At 37.4% G+C, this 14,444-nt stretch overlaps 2 protein-coding genes across 2 annotated transcripts; one reads left to right on the plus strand and one right to left on the minus strand.

The window, feature by feature from the left end:
- Positions 1–1,678: 1,678 nt before the first annotated feature.
- On the plus strand, positions 1,679–10,987 carry LOC116301162 (glutathione hydrolase 1 proenzyme). Its single transcript, XM_031710184.2, has 8 exons — positions 1,679–1,890; positions 3,575–4,062; positions 4,844–5,036; positions 5,689–5,993; positions 6,491–6,642; positions 7,928–8,118; positions 8,634–8,877; positions 9,219–10,987. Exons 1-8 carry the CDS (start codon positions 1,880–1,882, stop codon positions 9,486–9,488), a joined length of 1,854 nt encoding a protein of 617 aa, XP_031566044.2. The 5' UTR covers positions 1,679–1,879; the 3' UTR covers positions 9,489–10,987.
- LOC116301171 (U-actitoxin-Avd10a-like) lies at positions 9,845–12,615 on the minus strand. The gene is made up of 4 exons (XM_089039525.1): positions 12,191–12,615; positions 12,051–12,095; positions 10,522–10,686; positions 9,845–10,013 (listed from the first exon to the last, which is right to left on the minus strand). Exons 1-3 carry the CDS (start codon positions 12,282–12,284, stop codon positions 10,565–10,567), a joined length of 261 nt encoding a protein of 86 aa, XP_088895651.1. The 5' UTR covers positions 12,285–12,615; the 3' UTR covers positions 9,845–10,013; positions 10,522–10,564.
- Positions 12,616–14,444: the final 1,829 nt, after the last annotated feature.

The following is a 14,444-nucleotide window of genomic DNA, read 5'->3' on the forward strand; positions in this document are numbered from 1 at the left end:
TTGAAAAATATATAGTGGAAGATATCCCATAATACTTGATATGCTTTCGATATACTCGTATATGTATTGGAAGCGGCCATAGTTTTTGCAAATGGCTGTATATATATATATATATATATATATATATATAATATGTTATTATTATTGGTAAAAAGATACTTGTTGTTCCTGTCAAACAGTTTATTCTAGGCGAATGAATAGGAAAGGAAACAGGTTTGTTAGCCACTGACTTCTCTTAATGAAACAAGGACGATTTTTGGCTTTTTCATTTAGAATCAAGTTAAATCAATCAATTCTGAAACCCCATATAAAAACAAGCAAAAACAGCAACAAAAGAGAAGGGAAAAAAAGCAGAGTAGGCAGTGTTGATGCGGATCAAATGTGTGACGTTATCGGGAAAGGGGCTTAAATGAAATAGTACGAAAGCAACTGCACGCACTTTAGTCACTAGTTATTATTAATTTTGACAAGAGATAAAGACAAAAAATACAAAACATAAAGGTTGTTTGTTTAGTTCATATAATTCAAGAAAGGTACAAGTGATCGACGTTCACGTGCCACGCTTCTCAACTAATTCAGTTTGTTTATTCAATCATAATGTCCTCTAACTTATTCCATTAATTTTGAGAAAGTACGAAAATGAGTTTGTTTTTTCTACGAATAACGTGGAACTAATTGAAATTTGGGAGGATTTTGAGCAAGTATATTCAACAAAAACAAAGAAAAGAGAAAAATAAAAAAACCCTGCGTTTGATGGGGTCTAAAGGTTTTTTTTCTAACTTAGAATTCGTACGCTTAAGTCCTTACTCTCTAAAACATTCCAGTACAAAAGAATAAGTCAATAATATATAGCTGGAGTATAGTTTACAGTCATCAAACTAATGTTGTTTACGATTAAAATGTTCATTCTGGGTGATCCAAGAAAGTTTTTGAGTATTTATAAAGCAGGCGCTTTGATTCTGAATCCGAAATTAGACCGCCGTATGCTACATAGAAGAGTCGATTAATCGCGAGGAAGTATTTGCGTTCCAAAGCTGATACTTTCAGGAAAAGAATTACAATAAACAAGCTTTCAGATCATATAGTTTTAGTGAAAATAAAATATATACCAGGTGATGATTTAGGGCATTCAACTTAGGCTAAAATTTGCTTCGCGTCGTAGCTGCTTGAAATGCCATCGAAAAAAAATCCCAAAAAGCGAGAACAAAATATTTTCCCAAAAATATTATTTATCCCTTTTGGAGTCTGATAGTTAGTTAAAATGTTGAAAAAGTATCAGATTGATAGGAGTATTTTTGAACGAGTGAGGCCTTCTTAAATATGGGTAATATTTTGGGCTGTTCACACCGGTCCAGAGCGAACCGGAAGTCGAGTTTTAGATTTTCGTAAAATTCGCCAAAATAAAAAAGCGCTCGAAGTTTTAAACTGGATTTTTTAAAAGAGCTTACCAAAGGTTGTCTTCTGACAAAATATGAGAAATTTGAAAATTCCTTCGCTGTCCCGCCATTCTCGACCGTTACGGACAGCCACTCTTAAATATCGATCAGACAGATCCGAGATGAGCCGCAGGCCTAGCGAATATCCAGCACGCTGATTGGTCAAGCGTAAGAAAATTTGTTCAGCTCATCGTCTGTGTTGACAGGGACTGACAGACTGTCAATCAAGCCTTTGAGCTGGAGATCGATAACCATGCATTGGACATTGGAAGTAGTATACAAACACATTTATGATTCGTTCCCTACCTCTAGTGGATTGAGTACGACTTTGTGCCAAGCTGAAGACGATTGTGAAACCAATTCAGTCGCCATCCAGCAAGAGAAGCTGAAGACCTCATACCACAGCATCGAAATCATAGAGTGAAGATTTACGCCTTATCATCATGGCCATGAAGTAAGGATATAATAGATTTACGTACAGAAAATATGCCCAAATATTGAAGGCTTTAAGCTGCGTTGCCATAGTCTAAATGAATTCCTCCTAATTTCAGTCTAGAACTCAGAATCGTGTTAGTTAGAATAGTATGTAAACGTATGTAATAGCTAAAAGCTTGTTAACCTAATACCTCGGTCGATAGTAACCTGAAGATCAGTGAAGATTAATCCACATGACCTGGTCAAAACCAATTTGCAATGTTGATAATAGCCAGAGCTAGCGTATGTTCATAAAGTCTATTTACTTACTATTTTATTCTGCTTATTGCTATTAACCTCCCGGCTTAGTCTTGTTCGACTCTCGTGTTAATTCTATTTTAAAAGTTCTGTGTTGTCAAGAGATCGGCTAGAAGACACATCGGATTCTTGTCAACGAGAAAATGACTATAATTTGGCTTTCCTGTTCAACGTTACGCAGTTTCTTCAACAAAGAAATAAGATAAAATAAAAAAGAAACGACGTTTAGTATTCCTTGAGTTTATACATAAAGTTTGTATAACTTTTTAAAACGATCTAGTTACACCTTTGGACCATAATTTGTCTATAAATGGTTTAACTTATGGCTTACTTTAACTGCAGAGCTTCTATAACTATAAATAGCTTTTTCTAAGTTTGCTTGGATTGACAAAGTTGTCTGTGCACGTTTAGTTCTCTCTCAAACATAAAAAAACAAATTAAACGTACAAAAAACAAGATAATTTGTTGATACGAAACAGAATAATTATATAAATTACTTCTGTAGAAACAGATAATGGACTACCGTATATTCTTTTAAAAAGAAAAGGATTAACCTATTTGAAACCGTTTCTATTCACTAAACCTAATCTTAAATAAAAAATTTTTTAGCAAATTTATTTAAGAGGGGACACTGAGAAGAACCGTATCTTAAACGTTTCATTGGGGTTTTTTCCGTGCTCTTGAAAAGTTGATAGAAATGTCTCATCTCTCACTCATCTCAGACACTACTCAGACACTTCGCAAGACCTTTTTTTATTGCATTTATGAAATTCCTTCAACGTTTTTGTACCGGTTTTTAAAAGTTTATATGAATGACTCTTTAATTAATTTATATTTAAGAAAGAAAGCTGTTAATTAAGGTGAAAGAAAGCTGTTTGTTATTAAGGTGGCGTAATATTGACAAATCTCTTGAAATTAATGTACTCAAGTTCTATGCAATTCAGGTATTTTAAAATTGAAGTGACCGGATTTTCTTGGGGGAGGGGTGGGTGGGTAAATTCAATTCCAATCGTCATTTATGCACTCCAAAATGCTCAAGATTTGTGGTTAGTTTAGGGAAGCAATTATGATATTTGAATAATAAGTCCTTCTACTTTGGATCCCTTGTTTCCGATAACACTAGAGCTTGGACCGTCGATCCCTTTATTTCAGACCACTCAGAAACCATTTCCGCGCGGAAAACCCTTAAAGAGCAGGTCTTGTATTCGTAGTGCTCTTCTAGGCTTATTGAGGCGGCTACCTGAGACTTGCAACTTCCTTTAGATTTAAAAAAAGAAAATTAAGAATTGAGAAGTTAGGGGACGAAAGACTCTTCAATCTGTTCGTCGGGGTTTTTGAAGGGAAGAGCCATCCGCCTTGTTGAACAATACGCAGTAATCTATTTTCATCTAATTCATGTTTTCCAGCGCAAAGGATCGTAAGATTGTAGTGTTTGTGTTGGTGTTTTCTGCCCTGATCATACTTGGTATTGGTTTCGGGATTGGATTCGCTACACGATCAAAAACTTCTAAGAACTCTGGGTCCACACCAGACGTTAAGACCCCAACCTCGTCTCCTACAGGCCGCCCCACCAACGGTCCCACCTCTTTCCCTACACCATCAGGGAACGGGACAGGTTATGGACCATACAAGGAAGGAGCCGTGGCCACAGACGCGGGAAAGTGCTCTGAGATCGGCCGAGATATCCTTAAGGCAGGAGGTAGTGCTGTAGATGCTGCTATCGCTAGTTCTTTTTGTATTGGAGTCATCAATATGCACTCTGCTGGTATAGGTGGAGGTGGATTCATGTTGATCTATAATAAGAGTACTGGGAGAGCAGAAACCCTGGACTATAGAGAAGAGGCGCCAAAAGCTGCTACACCAGACATGTTTCAGAACATCTCGTCTACCAATGGTAAGACAAACTGTATCACACCCATACTCTTGGCCTGACCAGCAAACCTTTTCAACCCTAGTCCCGTTCCTTCACAGTCTTTCCTTAGCTACTATATCATCCGCAAAGTTATCATTATGTATAGTTTAATAAACGAGGAGGAGTGTTTTATCAGGTTTAAGACCACGATGCGTAGCCGAGTGGTTTTAGACCTGATAAAACACGATCTGCGAGTTTATTGAACGACTTCAAAAATACATGGATAATTAATGAGCATTTAGGGTCCTTATTCGTGACATGCTCCTGTACTCTTTTGGTGCTTTATAAAGATTTCAAAATATTTATTTAAAGAAATCCATGTTGAACTATTATCAGGTATAAAGATACATGCAAGTGATGGACTTGAAGGACCTGATAGGTCTAAATGCTCATTAATTATTCATGATTGTTTGAACTATAGATCATCTATCATCATTCAGTTCATCATTCTTAATTCAACTTCAAATAATCACGTATTGTATATATAGTTTTCTGTCGCTTTACGACAGCTCCCAGTTGCATTCACGGCTGTTCTAATACTAATACAAGAATAAAGCATTCATCCACACTAACGCAACTACGTACACACGAGCGTATAATAGGATAATAGATTAATTGCACTTGGTGGTGATACAGGCTCAATCGTTCAGCTGTTCACTTGAGCCGAGAATGCTCAGTACATCCAGAATATCTTACGATATCGAACTATCCATGCGTGAAGCTTGGAAGACTTTTTCGTAAACATTTCCATTTATTTTGATAGGCGGAAAAGCGTCAGGAATCCCTGGAGAAGTTATAGGTCTTTATACGGCCCACCAAAAGTACGGGAGACTAAATTGGTCCGATCTGGTGCAACCATCCATTGACTTGGCCACCAATGGCTTCCCAATCCCTATCCCTGTATATGAAGCCATGGAGTTAAGTAAAGAAGACATCAAAAAAGATCCAGGGCTCAAGTAAGTCGGGTTGGAGCAAAAATAAATAAAAACATTCATAAATTGCACTTCTCTGAAACTTTTCCTGTAGTACAGTGACTGTATGGCAAAATGCGGGGATAATCCTCTCTCTCTCTCATTTTCTCTCTTTTTATTATTCTCGTTTACAACTTCGGCTGGAAAGCATGGTGGCATTTTATGCAATTGTTTGCTTCATGATAAACGAAAGTAAAATATAACGGTTAACGACTTAAGTGTGTTTGGTTTTGCGGAGGGAGCTTGGAAAATGGGAGAAAAAATCCTCGGTTCAAGGAAGAGAACCCAACAAACTCTTCTGAACATGTGATGCCGAGTCAAGGAATTAAACCTAAGACTGCGAGCAGTCCCTCTATTTCCCTTGGTTACTGACCGTCTGTCTGTCCGTGTCGATTGGCCGAGGAAGATTGGTTACAAGTCCCTGGGGAGGGAAAGACGAAAAAACATGGACAGACAGACGGACAGTGACCAAGAGGGACTGCTCGCAGTCTAATGAGAAATACGTGCGCAACACCACTACACCACCCCTAATACCCAATCATGACGTCGTTTTATTAACGAACTTTAAAAAACACTACGTCTTTGAGATTATATGAAATACTATGTGTCATTTAGTAATAATTACTTCTTCTTGCAGGCAGCTTTTGTTTAACGGGGAAGAAATGAAAAAACTTGGCGAAAGAATAACAAACCCACAGCTAGCAATAACCCTGGAAAAGATACGAGATAATGCAATAAGCTTCTACAATGGCTGCTTAGCAGTCGATATTGTACGCGATGTTAAAAGAGCCGAGGGAATTATAACCAAGGAAGATCTTAAGGATTATAAACCCAAATGGAAAGAAGCACTCAAAAGTAATATGTCAGCTGATTTATCTTTGTTTACGACCGCTCCTCCATCTAGTGGGGCCGTTATTACTCTCATCTTAAATATTCTTAAAGGTAACGTGAAATGAAGAGTTCTGAATAAATAAATCGTCCTTGTTTTATGAGGGTAGCACTTAAATTCAAAGCTTACCCCCCTAGGTTCCATTCGTATTCTCCGAAAGAATAATAAATTTCAATATTAAGAAAATTCAACCACTAATGGAATCTAAGGGGTTAAGCTTGAGCCATTTTGACTGTGAAGTTTGTTTGCTATCCAGCAGAGCCTTACCCAAGAGACCTCAAGCTGAATTGATTCGTTATCGAAGTCATATATCAGCACGTGACTGATTTTGGCTTATTGGACTAATCACGCACTCTCTTGCCTTCAAATAATAGTTTCAAGTGGAATAGGCATTTCGTTTAATACAGTAAATGTATAGAAACTGACCGGCTCAAATGCAACTATTTTAAAGGCAATAGAGTATACTTCCGATATCCTCAGCCTAACCAATATTAACTGAAATATATTTGTATACGTCGTGTTAAAATTGCATTGAATATTTGTATTTTAGGGTACAACATGAGTGAGGCAGACAGAGCTAATGATGAAGCCTCCGCCCGTACGTATCACCGCATTATCGAGGCATTTAAACACGCTTACGCTGCACGTGCCCACTTGGGAGACCCAGACTTCCCCGACCCATCTTATGTAAACATTTACGAGGTAAGTCGAATGGGGGTATACACTGTCCCGCATTCATTGCATGCTAACTCCCTATATTACTGTTGCTATGATGGAGAACTTGTCCGACGTAGAATGCATTGATTCTAATACATGCATTCAAGTATATTAGGGGAAAAAGGATATCCACTAAAAGATCTTATGAATTTGGGTTCTGTGGTCGGATATTCTGTATTTTATTGAGTGGGAAAACTACCCATTGTTTGGGTGTACACTCGAGTATTGCCGAGATCGGTCTATTGGTGCATGTCGGGAAGGTTCGAGTGGGCATAATTAATTTCGATAGCTTAATTCTCTACGAAGTCCTCTTCCCTTTTTTATAGTTTTGCTCATAGTTTTACTTTCAGTATAATAGAGTGCGCTACACAGGAATCTATTATAGATATTAGTGTAGAAAATCCCAAGGTTCGAGAAGAATTAGTGAAAAAATACCACTGCATTTGATAAAAGTGGCTTAAAGTGGCTGCCTACTTTTGAACGTTCGATTTGAGCCCATGATGTGCGCGCGCTCAAAAGCCGCTGAAAAAATCTACAAGATTTTATTGAAGAACCATACGCGTTTTGAGCTTCAACAGGGCAAAACCCTCAAATTTTGCACGGGACTCTATATCTTTTGATAGCTCATTCGAAAAAACTCCTAAAAATCAAGGTTATATCACATTTAGGAAAAGTTTAAATCAGGAACACGTGAAAAAATAGATTTTTGTAGAGATTTTTGTTCGATTTTATGAGAATTTTTAAGAGCACCGAAACTACAAAATATGACAAATCAATGTATCTCTGTCTTTTTGTCGAAAATATCCATGTATTATTGTGGAATGATTGACTAGCCTTCATTCGTGCAATCATATAGTCTGCAAATAACTATTATCTTATGAATCTTAATTTTTTTCTAATCACTTCCGGTGGCGCAATTTTTACTCCAAAAGCTCGTGCGTAGGCTCTCATTAAATGCTGATTATCTCGAAAACGAGCTCGGGACACCCTATTTTTCTTTCCAGATTTGGAATCAGTATTAAATTTCAATTCGAAAAATCGAAGTTTTAAGAAAAGCTTAAATCAATTTCCAAAAGTAGGCAGTCACCTTAACACCATTAGTGCGTAGCACACGCGCGTAGAGTACAATTAATTAATTGCAAGGATTAAAGAAAAATTCACGGCCAATAAACCTATCAGAAACAAGTATTTTATGTAGATGTGGTATTAATATATTTAAAAAAACCACCAGCAGCAAGGTTTCTTCATGTGTATCGTTTTCCCCCCCAAGGTTTTAAAAAACATGAGCAACCCCAGTATAGCAGACAACATCCGCCTTCGGATTGATGATAACAAAACATACCACAACGCGTCTTTCTACGGGAAGTACTTCTCCGGTACCGGGCACCAGGGGACGTCACATCTGTCTGTTTTGGCGCCTAATGGCGACGCTGTATCCTTGACAACCACGATTAACTTCAGGTAAGAAATTTATACGCAGTCCTGAAGAACAAAAATTACATCGTAAAATCAGGGAAGTAGCACACAGATCGAATCCTGTAACCTATGAGATGATCTAAGTAAAGGCTAGTCTCCCCCACAGCCGCTTTTAGTGTCGAGGGGAGAAAGCGCTGCGTGACGACACTGAAAGCGGCTGTGGGGGAGACTAAGTAAGGGCACGGCTAACTCAAAGATCGAACTGGATTTTAGCGTGTTCGGTCTGTTGCTGAATGAGGAAAACTAGGGGGGAAAAAATCGAATAGGATAGAAATAACAAACTCTCCTCTGCCCTGCCTGTAGAGTCTCATTTTAATTTCTTCCGAGCGAGAGAAAGAAAGGAGACTCTGCCAGTAGGACTGAACTGTCCTCACATGTGATACAGCCCCAGGAATCAAACCTCAGATCCCAGAGGTGATTGCATGACTACTATACACCACTATAGCGATTCCCCAAGGACAGAGATGTGATTTATATTGACGTGATAAATGATTTTCTAGGTTTGGCGCCAAGTATCGCTCTCCAGTGACGGGCATAATATACAATAACGAAATGGACGATTTCTCTACCCCGGGCAAACCTAATGGATTCGGCGTCAAGCCGTCGCCTAGCAACTACATCAAGCCTGGCAAGCGACCTATGTCCTCGATAAGCCCAGTAATTTTTGTACAGCGCAACGATTTGATGGTCAGGCTGATCGCAGGCGCATCAGGGGGAACTAGAATCACGACTGCCACAGCATTGGTAAGTAAAATGACCGATTTTTAACAGCTATAATGTACCTAATGTCGATGGGATACCCGTATCGATGGACCCTGATCGATGGACTTGAGCCCCAAAACCACAGGCACCCCGCCCCTGGCGAATTGGAAAAGAATAAAATATATGACACAGGCACCCCGCTGCTAGCGAATTTAAAAAGAATTAAATATATGATACAGGCACCCCGCTTCTAGCGAATTTGAAAAGAATTAAATGTATGACACAGGCACCCCGCTTCTAGCAAATTTTTGAAGCCTTCGATACAAATATATACTATGAGCAATATCTTCCAACATCTAACTCACCTTCCTTGATGGTTCCAGGTTATCATGAACAAACTGTGGTTCGGTAGACCGCTGAACGAATCTGTAAGTGAGCCGCGTGTTCATAACCAGCTCTCCAACACCACATACGAAGTTAAAGAATCAAAATACACTTTACCAGCATCCATAAGAAAAGGCCTAGCTGAGCGAGGGAACTACCTGATACCTTCCAATTGGTATGCCGTAGTCCAAGCAATATATAGAGAAGAAAAGAGCACCATTTTCGCTCAGTCTGACCCAAGGAAACATGGCTGGTCTGCTGGCTACTAACTGGTCATTGCCCATGCGTAGTATCTATTGATTTTTACTGGGGGAGGGGTGGGGAGGGAGCGGACTAGTTCGAAATATTTTGCCAAAACGTAATGTTTTCTGATTCAAACTATTTGCCAACCCCTTGAGTATTTTCTTTTCTCGATTATACTTTGGTGCAAATAGTCTATAATTCCTTTAATTATTCACCATTTATTTCTATTGATGTTGCTTTCAAACCGCGCTAATTTGCACTAGACGTTACCTGCTTATAAGCACCTACCGCGCAGTAAGATTGCCTTTTAATGTGACGTCAGGTATAGCGTAGGTATGACGTTGAAATAACGTCATTTTCTGGAGACAAATATGAACAAGGCTAGTTTGCAATTTGTTTATTTCTCGTCCTCGTTCGTCTGATAGTATATTATTTATATGTTTAATATGGGTGTACAAGTTCGGTGTATATTACAGGATGATTTGTAATTAAGACTGAAAATATTATCGACAACGGCTGAGCATACTTCTACTGAATAGTCATCGATGTATCTGAAAGAATAAAGATCATAAATGAAATGATGTACGCATAGTAGTTGTAACCGTATGGGTTGCCACAGCTATTGCGAAAAGGTTAGGTGAAGGTCAGATTTGTTGCACGTTGCATGATCCAGCTAAGCGGTGATTTTTTATAGCCAATCAGAGCGCGTTTAGCTGTTTTGCCGCCTGCCCATATTAACAGGCTACTGTAACCAACTTTTGCGTATTTCATGATAATTAAATTTAAATTTGCGCAATTAAAACGGGGATTTTAATATGCAATAATAACAGCATTAATTGTAACGGGGTAAAGGGGAACGAGGACATCGTGTTTTTAATACGCGGTTCATTTTCGTATGGCGTTAACGCTACACTGGATGGAGTTCGAAATAACCTTCCTTTGTGTTGCGCAATACTGATTCGCCTCAAGTTTACAATGCGATTTATCAATGCAAGAGGAAATTGGCCAGTTGAGAATGAGAGAAATGAATGCTTTTCAATTTGCAAACTTTAAACATACCTGATAATAGTATATGTTTCTTTAATTAGTAGGCTTAACGTGATTAACATTGACCACAAGCGCTAGCGCATTGGGATGCCATTTGCGGTATGGCTACACATGCGCCCTGTGAAGCCAACTGAACGCAGAAGTGGTTATCTTGAATGTTGACACACGTGCTGCCGGCTGAAGAATCATTCCAAATAATGACATTAGTAAAGCCATGCGGTATTGCACCGTAGAATGAATATTATTATTATCATTTCCGTAACGACCAAAATAACTAACTGCAAATAATAACCTGCTGTTTTGCTGCAAATAATAATCTGCTCAGTAAAGTCGCGTTTGTCAACATGAAAGGCTTGCTTCCCTGTGACTTGGTATGTTTGATACTACCAAACGACCAAAGCACAGAAAGAAAAAAAGAATTTGAATGATAAATCAATTATTGCATTGGCAAGTGCTGAATACACGATATTTTGCTCAACCTGGTCGAATACTATTGCTGAAATGCCTATTAATCAAATTGATGGAGTTTACATGGCTGGAAAATCGATCTGAAAAAACTTGTGCAGCTAAAAAAGTGAAGAACAAATAATATTTAGCTAAAGGTTTTACTACTACAACTGAGTACTAGGCATGCGGAACTTACGTTTGTATCAGTTCTTTATACTAACAAACATACAAAAATAAAACAACAACAACAAACAAACCAACAAGAAAAACTCAAAAACAAACAACAAAAGCAAAAACAGAAAAACTTTTGCACAAAATTTTTGAACAAAGGCATTTTTGGCTTTGTTTTTGTAAAACATTTATTTCGTGCTTGAGGTGGTGCACTGAATAAAGAAACGGCGTCACAACAAGGGCCAAGTAAAATTAATCCAGGATTCCAACAACAAGCACTTGAGAAAATAAGACAGTTTAAACTAATCTCATACTTTAAAAGCGTGGCGTCTTTTTCAGAGCCGAGCGAGTCAGTAAATAAGCGTTGTTGGTTACTATGACAACTATTGACTTTGGATTGATTTCTACTCCTTCAGGACCGGTAATTGTTTTAATAACTTGGAAGAAAAGCAAAATTAAATTCAGACCATTAAAAAAACTCTGATCTTAAATCTTTTTCCAGGTTTGATTACAATTTGTTGACCTAACTTGAATTTTTGAACTTTCGAGAGAGAAAAAAAACAAAAGCTCGCGTTTGTTTTCGAGACGCGACAGCGATAATCGTGAGTTTAAAAATACCATTATCTTATCAATAACTTGCTGTAAAAACAATATCGATAGAAACAAATACCGCTGGTAGAATAAAAAATGTAGTTCAGCGAAACTAAAGATACTATGAACAGAAAAATATGTATATATATAAGATATAGTTCAGTCCAGTCTTTCGTGTTAAAGCGTGTTGTAAAAATCGCTATAGCTTCAGTGAATGAAATTGCATTTTCTGTCCCTCATCGAACGAGAGGAAAAGAGCAAAGATTCCTTTTGTAGGATGAAGAGGAATAAAAGTAATTAGTTTATTTTAGATTTCATTTTAAGGGTCTTACCTGGATCTCTCTTGAAGTTGGCTCTTCGCTCTTTTAAAAGGTCAGCTGTAAAGAAGAATTAAAATCGAACTATTTTTTTCTGAACATTGTTTACTTTGATAATGACAATACAATGGCTATTTCCAGGCTTATTTTCTTACCTAATGCATTCTTCTTAAAGTGAGCAGTTGATTTTGCAGAAACTCCAGCGACCACAAGACAGGCAACGAACAACAGGATAGCAATCCGTGACATTTTGAGCTTGTTTTGATTTGGTTTAGCTTTTTGGTCGCCGAGTACGTTCGAAGATGCTTCAGTGGACGTTTGGACAATCTGAACAAGCGTTATTCATTGACCGCCTTTTTATGCCATCATCTCTTGATAAGTGATTGACAAGTCATTGATAATTAGACGCTTTGAAATTGCCTTAATGACAAGCGACAGACTATAATAAGTCATTTGAATTCAATTACTTTGTTTCCGGGTAAGCAGTGATAATTTTTTTTTCCAAGGGTAATAACAGAAGCCCGTGGAGCAAAATAAAGAGCGGCAATTAAAACCTGTTCGAGAGGAACAGATGTTATTTAAGAGATAATAGTGTTTTTTTAGTGTTAGTAGAAAATTCTTGGTTTTGTCGGAACAAAAGAAAAACTAACGTTAAAAGTGAAGAATACTTAGAATGAAGGGCAAAGACAACGGCAGAAAGAAAGCAGAAAGCAGTTTGAACACGAGGATGAGGACAAGAAAAAAGAAGGAAAAACGAAAGGAATAAAGTAAGTGATAAAGGAGAGAAAGAAGAGAAAGAAAGAAAAGCTATATATAGAAATAGAGGAAAACCTTACAAGTTCAATCAATTGGGTTTCATAACAACTAATAAACATAACGGAAAGATTCATTTAATCAATCTTCACATGACAAACAAACAAAAAAATCTACGATATTTTACAATTATATATAACGCAGGAACTTGACTCTATATCAAAGTATTAATTCGGAACCCGCTAAAATATCATCGCTCTTTCTTTACTTCCTTCCTTCCTACTGTAGTTATACGATGTTTAACAATAATTACCAGAAATACATCTACAATAAAACAGGATTGAACCAAAAACGTTCAACCAACAGATCTGATGTAGAAAGTGATGAAATATTACTAAACCTGAAGCAACATCCAAGATCTGCTTTTAGATCTAGCTTATTTTGACATCCTAATCAACGAAGAAACTAATAAAAAGCGCTCAGTTGACATTTAGAGCATTACTCAAGTTTTTTTGAAGAGAGGCGGTGTCGATCGAATACATAAATATACAAAAAGAAAGAAAGAAGGAAGGAAGAAAGAAAGAAAGCAAGCAAGCAAGCAAGCAAGCAAGCAAGCAAGCAAGCAAGCAAGCAAGCAAGCAAGCAAGCAAGCAAGCAAGCAAGCAAGCAAGCAAGCAAGCAAGCAAGCAAGCAAGCAAGCAAGCAAGCAAGCAAGCAAGCAAGAAAGAAAAAAAAAAAAAAAGGAAAGAAATCAAACCAAATAACATATTTTTCTTCTTCAATTTAGTATTCCCTTTCAATTCTAACTTCCTCTTGAAAGGTGTTTCATGTGTACTTATTGCGTTCTAATGTTCAGCAATTATATCTACAATTGTTGTAAATGGCTTGAAAATTTCGTCTGGAGCGTCTGAGATGTCTAATGACTTTATTATTAATACTATATCCTTGAGATTTCGATCTCTAAAAGTATGCTATGGTAAAAAAATAACAAATAATAATAATAGAGGATTAAAAATTAACTGAGCACTTTAATTAGATTATTTCGTGCAGTTAACACGCGGATAATATCTGTCTACTTCTTCAAACTATTCATTACTCATTTACCATTCCTAATTCGATAAGCCAATTTTCATCCATTGTGTACTTAATGACGAGACGAGAACATTAAGCAGTTAAACAAAAGTGGGATTAGTCGATCTGTCCACATGATATTCACTTGGTTTTTTAAGAACCTTTAGAGACGCATTTAGTACTCCAAATATATTTTTTTATAATAACAGTGTTGGTGCTAAGGTAACCACTTAAAATTCAAGGACTATCCAAGGAGTTTACAAGGACCCAAAAATGAATTTTCAAGGAGTATGTTCAGCTAACTATGCCAAGATTTTACACGGTGGTTGCACATGGCCGACTTTCAGATTTTTCGATCTTTCTGACTAGATCTATTTCAGAACCATGTAAGTAATGATCAAAGCAATAATTCAAGGAGTTTTCAAGGAGTTTCGTTAAAATCGTAAAATTCAATAGCTTTTCAAGTGCCCTTGAAAACGTGTATTAGACTCAAGGAGTTTTGCCTTTGGATAAGTTATTTTATGTCGGTAGTTTTGGCTGATTGCCGGTTCTCACAGTTTTTTCGTTTTTGTTAACGTATTTGTT

This window comes from Actinia tenebrosa, unplaced genomic scaffold (assembly GCF_029948245.1).
Source record: "Actinia tenebrosa isolate PJP-AT-01 unplaced genomic scaffold, QUT_ActTen_1.0 PGA_scaffold6__47_contigs__length_16458017, whole genome shotgun sequence".
Taxonomy (NCBI): Eukaryota; Metazoa; Cnidaria; class Anthozoa; order Actiniaria; family Actiniidae; genus Actinia; species Actinia tenebrosa.

What these genes read in the sequence shown, in the direction of transcription:
- LOC116301171 (XM_089039525.1), bottom strand. Translation starts at nt 12,284, where the DNA reads ATGTCACGGATTGCTATCCTGTTGTTCGTTGCCTGTCTTGTGGTCGCT. An exon ending in CTTTAAGAAGAATGCATTAG is followed by an intron (nt 12,096 to 12,190) that starts GTAAGAAAATAA and finishes TCTTCTTTACAG; the next exon opens with CTGACCTTTTAAAAGAGCGA. An exon ending in CAACTTCAAGAGAGATCCAG is followed by an intron (nt 10,687 to 12,050) that starts GTAAGACCCTTA and finishes ATGATTCTTCAG; the next exon opens with CCGGCAGCACGTGTGTCAAC.
- LOC116301162 (XM_031710184.2), top strand. An exon ending in AAAAAAGATCCAGGGCTCAA is followed by an intron (nt 5,037 to 5,688) that starts GTAAGTCGGGTT and finishes TTCTTCTTGCAG; the next exon opens with GCAGCTTTTGTTTAACGGGG. An exon ending in CATCTTAAATATTCTTAAAG is followed by an intron (nt 5,994 to 6,490) that starts GTAACGTGAAAT and finishes TTTGTATTTTAG; the next exon opens with GGTACAACATGAGTGAGGCA.